The sequence below is a fragment of the Elephantulus edwardii genome, unplaced genomic scaffold (assembly GCF_000299155.1).
Source record: "Elephantulus edwardii isolate Elephantulus edwardi_28Jun2011 unplaced genomic scaffold, EleEdw1.0 scaffold00001, whole genome shotgun sequence".
NCBI classification, from domain to species: Eukaryota; Metazoa; Chordata; class Mammalia; order Macroscelidea; family Macroscelididae; genus Elephantulus; species Elephantulus edwardii.
The window spans coordinates 4,700,076-4,708,009 of NW_006399751.1; the positions used below are offsets into that span (position 1 = coordinate 4,700,076).

Sequence of the window (7,934 nt, forward strand, 5' to 3'; positions counted from 1 at the left end):
CTATTTAAGACTTACCAGTCTTGGTATTAAAAAAAGTTTTGAAGCCAATAAAACTGGCTGAATTTCAATAATCCCCGCCGCCCCCCTGCCCAACATGCCTAACATTTTGTATACTAAAGCATGGCAGCAGGCTGCCCTGGACAAGTTCAGAATGTCTGCCAGGGAGTTTAGTTTGGGTTTGGGTTTTTTTGATTTGTTTGTTTATTAAAGGCAAATTGGTGTGGATAACATGGACAAAAAACTTTGAAGTTATCTCTCCATAAGACTAATGATTTTAAGCCTCCTGGAGAAGAACTACAAAGAAATTAAAGCATTTAAAAGTAAGATCCTTGGGAAAACACTGAAAAAGAGAAATTCTTCAGTACAGAACAATGCTTATGCCAGGGAACCAAAAATAGCTAATTATCACTTTTCTATTTTTTAATTTTTTTTTTCACTTTAATTGTGATTGACTAGCACCTTTCATACAACCTCAGAGTATGCATCTTCCACCAAGGACAGAAGGAGGAAATGCATTTATAATGCACCAAAGGAGATATGGAGTCTTAACAAACCCTCCTGACATGAAACAGAATTTCTGGCAACAAGTTATCCAGGTTATTTAGTGCAAGTAGTTGTAATTTATTTAAAAAATTTTGTTTTTGTGTTCTGGTGGCAGTTTACACAACAAATGAGGTTCTTATTTGACAGTGTCTATAAAACTTGTTTTGTGACATTAGTTACAAATTCCACAATGTGGCACCACACTTTTTAAGTCTTTTCTGGTTGTGCAGATTCACACAGTGGAGCTGGGTTTTGTTGTTGTTGAGAATACACACAGCAAAGACTCACATTTCTTTTTATTGCTCTGCAGTACATTGCCGTATGACCATGCCAGAATTTCACTCCTTTTATTAATTAGTGGATATCCGGATTGTTTCAAGTTTTGAATATACAGAATAAATGAAAAAAGCCAAAAACCTACACGGCTTTTGAATATTCCGTGAGGTTTTTTTGGTACAAGTTTCTTACACACGTGCACACATTCCTGCTGAGTGACATTCCTGGGGAGGAACTGCTGAGTCAAAAGTTATTCCCATGGTCAAATGTATTAGAGAATGTTAAACTGCTTCCCGAAGCAATCACACCCATTTATATTCCCTGTGAGCAGAACTTCAGAGTCCTTGATGATCTATTTTTCTCAACCAACTTACATTATCAAACATTTTTAATTTTTGCTAGCCTGGTAGAAATGGCATATACCCTGTATTTTACCTTATATTCACATACCTATATTTGCTTTTTATGTACTCATTTCAGTCTTTTTCTCATATCTTACTATATCTGTGTGTGTGGCAAACACAGATAACAATCTCCCTCCTCAATCAATTGTCAGGGATTATCTATTATTCTGCATACTAATTACTACATCAGTTTTAAGTGTAGAATAAAGATATTATAAGTTTGTACCTTGAATGTTTAAATTCGTCATGGAATATTTGCTGAGCAGAAATCTTAACTATTAAGCAAGTTGAATTTAGTAGTTCCCCTTAAGTTTATACTTCTTAAGGCTCTATCATTACTCTTTTTTTAAAAAAAATTTAAAAAAAAAATTATAAAAGTGATAATTTTATGGAAAAAAGTTATTTTCTCTGTCTCTGAAATGTCTGAAGTAGTAGGATCTTAGAAAATCCAGAACAGATGGACTACATTATCTCCATAAAGCCCTTTACAAACCTTGGATTTCACCTCAAGTTGACACTTCAAAGAAGAGAAAATTAAAAATCAATTTCTGTTGCATCAACTGACTTAACATACAGTGATCGCACATTATGCACAGTAGAACTGCACCCCAAGAGGTGCTCTAGGCTGTGTCGCTTCAGACGTGGTCTTCTCAGGCTTTCTTCTGCGGTACCACTGTGTGCACCGGAGTTGCCACCTTTCAGTCAGTACTCATACCTGAGCACATAATCATTTCTTTCACACCGAAGACATACTTACTTACAGGATGGCAATTTATACCATTCAGAGCTAATACTACTAGAAGAGTTTATTTTAGATAAACTTTGGACAAAACCCAAATGCTTACACGTGATTCTAAGACATAATTGTTCTCTTTTGTAAAACATAATAGCACCTATCTCACAGAGTGGTTATGAGGATTAAATGAGATTAAGTTTGAAATAGAAGTCACAGAGTTGGGCTGAGCTGCAGAGAATGGGTGCTTGAATACTGTCACTTAACAACATGTATCTGTTTATGCTTAGTGGCCTCTCACTCGTGTGAACCCAGGTTATAAAACAACACAATTTAGAAAGTAATCAAGCACAAACCTGGAGAGTATTCAAAATAGTTGAAATTATAAAAATTAATTTGTCAATAATGTCAAGGAACTACTGAATCAATAATTCAGCAGCAAAAAAAACCCAAACCAAAACAAAACAAAAAAACCACAAAACTGGCTGTCAACCCACATATTTATGAAAGAATTTCTTGCCAGACATCATGCAAAGCATCACAAAGTCCAGTGAGGTTACTCACCTTTTGCAGGCATTAATTTTCGGAGTGTCCTGAGGAAGGCACATATGTATAGAAACAAAAAAACAAATGAAAGATTAACACAGCTTATATTAATCTTCTTGAATACACATAAATTCTAGCTAGTAACAAAATTTCCATCTTTCATGCATTTCAATGTCTATGAATCCATAAGCAATGGTTGGGCTGGGAATTTTAATTTTCATAAACACATTGGTGAAGAATTATTCTAGAAAACATAAAATCATGGCTTAAACTTTTTTTACACATAAAAAAGAATGCTAAGAATGCAGACAATACCGAACTGGACTAATCTGAAGTCATAAAGCTATGCATGGTTCATAGCTCTTACCACTGGCAGTAGCTGAAATAGTATTTTCATAAAATACATGTTTTAAAAATAGAAGCCACTCCTATGGTAGCATATAAATTAATCGTGACATGTTGATAAATGATGTAGATGATGGCTGCTTTATGGCCTGCAGGAATGAGCTGATTTACAATTTGAGATCATAATAATTATGATTAAAGCTCTAAGGGCTTATTTCACAATGCAAAGAGGGAGAATAAAATTAAGGAAAAGAATATAATTAAGACAAAGTTGAAAACAAAATGTTAGCAGTATTTGTACTAATACATGCTAAACTAAGGATGAATCTTGAAATCATTATCCTCAGTGAAAGAAGCCAGGAATCAAAGCCCATGTATTATATAATTTCATTTCTTATACAGGAACTACCCTGAAGAGGCAAATGTAGACAGGCAGAAAGTGGCTGTCTGTTAAGGCTTTAGGGGAGAGAAGATACTGTGAAAAGGAGTACAAATGAGATAGGGTTTCTCTTTGTTTTGTCAAATTGATTGTGGTTACATCACTCTGTAAATACATTAAATATCACTGATTTGTATACTTTCTGTATGGCATGTGAATTATATCTTAAGAAAGCCAATATTCCTTTTTCTTTTTCCTTAAAAACTTAAATATCAAATAAAGTTACTGAGTCCACTAATGAGCTGATAGGGCACAAAAGGATTGTTAATATATTGCCAGAAGACAGTAAAGATTAACATATGTTACTGCTGCCCAAAATAATATATTTGCCAATATGCAGATTTATGACAGAACATAGTCATAGAACATTAACCAATTACAAATTTCACTATGTTTATGAATTTCTACAAACTATACTGTTGTTGATGATTGCCTTTGACTTGAGCATGACTCATAGCAACCCTAAGAACAAAAGGCTTGAAGCCCCTCAATAACTATTGACATTTATCAAAGTTCATAGGGTTTCCGGAAGCACGTTATTTAGGAAGTAGATGCCACTCCTGCTTCCAAACCATATATAAACCCCAAAAGTCAGACCTGATGACAATGAGCCAATTCTATCTAACTCATTTTGCTGTTAGATGCTGTCAAGTTGAATACTCAACTCACAGTGACCCGACGAACAACAGATCTGAACCCTGTCCTGTCCTGTGCCACCGTCATCATCTCTGACACACCTGAGGCCATTGCTGCAGTCACTGCATCAATATATCTCACTAAAGGTCTTTCTCTCTTTCGCTGACCCGCCATGTTTCCAAGCATAAGCCAAGGAACAGCCTCTCCTAGGAACATGCCTAAATTATTTGAGACTAACTTCACCATCACTGCCTCTAAGGAACACACTGGCTGCCCTCTCTATAAGACAGTAGAACTGTCTCACAGGGTTTAGAAGCTGCAAGTTTTACAGAAGTAGACTGTCACATCTTTCTCCCACAGGGTAGACAGTGGTTTAAACTGTTAACTTTTCAGTTTAGCAGCAGCTAATCATTTGACTAACATGCTACTAGGGCTCCTCAGAGATCATACCTACTAGCCCAGATACACTGTACAACAGTTTATGAAATGAGTTTGGATTTTATATATCCAAAACATTACCATGAAAATGAATACATGCCCCAAACATGAAAGAAATGAGCCTACAAGCAAGTAAAAATTGTCATATCAGGTTTTAAATAAACCTTACTAATAAACCACTCTAGTTCTTTGACAGTCTTATTAGGCTATCTGGGACATTTCTGCTAGAGTAGTATGAATTAGGCTAATTAAAATGTGATGCAGGTCAATCTGAGAAATGCCATGATTTGTAAATGTACGTCTTACAGATTTGGCAGGGTGCATCAAATTACTTTCTAATGTTGCCTTTTTAAGTTTCCTTATAAACACACACAAAAAATTCTGTCAAGAAAATATCAGCATGCTTTTATGCTTCATTCACAAATCAATGATTTCTAAATAAAGAAACGAATAGTTACTATCAGTGCAACTGGGCTAATTTGAAAGCTTTATATCACAGCATGAAGGAGCAAGATATCAATTATGAAGCTTAATCCACAGTTTATCAAATACCATGTAGTTCATAAAAAATGGATTCTCTAGATTTCAAAGCCCTGTGTGTGTGTGTGTGCTGACGAGAGTAAATCTTAAACAATGTAGTAAGCCACTGAGGAGGAGGAGGAAGAAAGAGTGGGCGTATGGGAGTGCATGTGTGTGAGCAGAGAGAAAATAGCCAATAAAAAATATGTTGAATTTAAGAAACTTTTAATAAATAATTAGCGTTTTCAGGACCAAGAATTCCTCCAGAGTGTCCCTGTTTTAAGATCACCCTATCCCTAGAGGCAGAAAGACCAAATTCTCTAACATACTAGGGGAAAGAGAAGAGAGAGAATATATTCTCCCTCCAGGACACTGACAGCCAAGTAACTGCCAAACTACAGTGACCCCACTTTTAATCAACTATAATGAGAGAGTTGTTTAAGGCACTGCTCTTAGCAGCCAAGTCCCTCAGCCAAGCTTGGAACGAAGCCAGGGAAGTTATTTTTAATTTTACAAAATTTAAAAAAAAAAAAAGGTTCTATTAACACATCACCTTCTCTCACCCTCACCCTTCCATTCCCTCTACACATAGCCCCCTGTGCTCATTTCCACTCTACAGCTCTGCCCCTTAATCTAGTGGATGCTAAAGTGAAATTCCTACAATTGGCGACTGATTTTAATGTATCCTGTTGGGTGTTGGGGCATATCTGACTGGTTATGTTCTTGCCCAGATTTCAATTTACAAGCAAAACATTTGGTGAGCAGAACAGTAACTGCTCTCAATCTCAACATGGAAAGTAGTAATAGCAAGGTCTGATATTTGTACAAGGGAGTAGATCAAGTCCAAAGTTCTGTTAGTGTAAGCCCTAGCAAGCAATTAATATGCAAAGAATTTGGAATATACTTGTAAACAACAGAATTGCTGTAAGGCTACTCTGATTTTAGTTTAAAATTAGAAAAACACTAATGAAAATTATGGCTTAGTTACAGGACTTTAATTCTCCCATAAAATAAATTATACACACATTAAATCGCCTTTGTTGAATAAAAGATAATGTCTCACAAAACCTGAGTAACCTTTCACAAGTGAAAGTGCTCACAAGTGAAATGATGTCTAACGTCTTCAAGCTCATTGCTAAATCAGCTTCCTCAGTTGTCACAAGGCCTGGACTAGATGAACTTCAATGCTAAAGCCATGTTTAATTAATTCAATAAAAGTTTATATCCCAAAGGCATTTCATTTTAGTAAAATTTCTAAGAATCATCTTCTAAAAGTTTGAGAGGAGGAAATATCATTCTCCCTATCTATCATGTTTAGGAACAATGAAGGAATGTTACCACGTATATATTTTTTTACCTTATATCAGGTGTATTCTCCCAGGTACTTTTTTGAAAGGTAACAGGCGGTAAGCAAGTAATTTGAGAAGCTGGACTATATGAAGAAGAATGTGGCATTGGGACCAGTAAAAGCCAACAACCTACGTTATGAAGACAACATAATTTACTTGCAGAAAGTAAAGAAAGCTTGAAGCACTTAGTAAACATAAAAATCTACAGCCTTCAATAGGGATTACACATCAATATCAGAAAACACAAATCCTCACCACTGGCTAATAAGCAACATCATGATGGAGAAAAGATTGAAGTTGTCAAAGATTTTCATTTTCAATAGGCCCACAAACAGCAGTAGTCAAGAAATCAAAAGATGTGTTGCCATGAGAAAATCTGCTATCAAAGGGCTAAAAGCAATGATGTCAGCTGAAAAACTAAAGGGTATCTCTATGATTAGTAAATTAGTAATTTGCTAAGAGTATGTGAATTTGGGACTTCAAATAGGACTGGAAAGGACTTTTCCTCATTATAGAGTGAGTCTTAGAGCATAAACCATCACTACATGTCTAAGTTCTATTTTACCATCGAGAAAATGGAATACTGAAGGTATAATATTTCAACACTTGATTGTCCCAACAATGAGATTAATTGATATCTCTTTTTTTAAATCAGGGTTGAATTTTTATGTACTATATCTTGCTACCTGGAAGCGGGAGCGGCATCCACTTCCGAAATGGCTTGCCTCTGGAAACTCTATGTACGAACAGTGCTCAGGCTGTTCGTTCATAGGGTCACTATGAGTTGTCTACGACTTGACAGCATTAAACAACAACAACAACAACAATATCTTGCTAATCAGTGATAGACTCAATGATAAAATATAATTAAAAAATAAATGCATAATTAAATGAGGGAATTCATGGTCTAAACATATTTGCATTTACTTTTAACAAAGTAGGCAAGCAGGCAGCTTGGCAGAGAAAACACTGTCTTTTCAAAGGTGAGTTTTCATAACCAAAAACAGACCAGAAAAACACTGTCAAATTTGAGTAGGTTATTGATGGCTTGGCACAAGAATTAATACAACTGGACACTTCAACGATTTAGATCCTCCCAGAAGAGCTGTGGGTGAGCAATAGCATTACCAGTAAGTATATTCGTTTTCTCCTGGACACAAGAGCCTACTCTTTGGTCCTAAAAGCCTTCTGAGATCCCAACTCTTCTCACTATTTCTTAGTTGTTGGAATTGACAGAAAACTCATAAGCAGTTCCTTACTTCACCTCTGCCTTGCATGTGGACTTCCGAGTTGTAAAACAACCCAGTGGTAGATGGAATTTGCTCCAGGACTTAAGAACAATAAATGACATAGTTGAGCCCCTACATCTTGTGGTTCCTAACCTTTATACTATAATAGACAAAGTGCTAGTCAATTGGCCTTTTATTGTAAGAACTACCTTTCCTCTGTGTCATGATTTGTGCCACTATTAGAGCCTCTACTTGGAATATTATTGCTTTTTAATTTTTGACTCATGTACTTTTAACTTGCTAGTTAAATTTGTGTCTTCTAGGCTGCAACACTTCCATGATACATCTTCAAGGATATGAACATGTACAGCTAAGCACAACTGATAACAGTGCATCTAAATTCCAAAATCAATCTCCATAATAGTCTATGTGTTTCCTATTGCCAAAGGGGCCCTTTAGAGGAGTGAGAGATCTTCC

General features: G+C 35.8%; 1 protein-coding gene across 1 annotated transcript in view; it reads right to left on the bottom strand.

The window, feature by feature from the left end:
* LOC102863942 (cytochrome b5 type B-like) overlaps nucleotides 1-7,934 on the bottom strand; it is a 37,208-nt gene that overhangs the window by 1,286 nt on the left and 27,988 nt on the right. Inside the window, exon 4 of the mRNA XM_006878653.1 lies at nucleotides 2,521-2,549. Within this exon, the coding sequence (XP_006878715.1) occupies nucleotides 2,521-2,549 (29 nt within the window). The remainder of the gene's footprint in view (nucleotides 1-2,520; nucleotides 2,550-7,934) is intronic.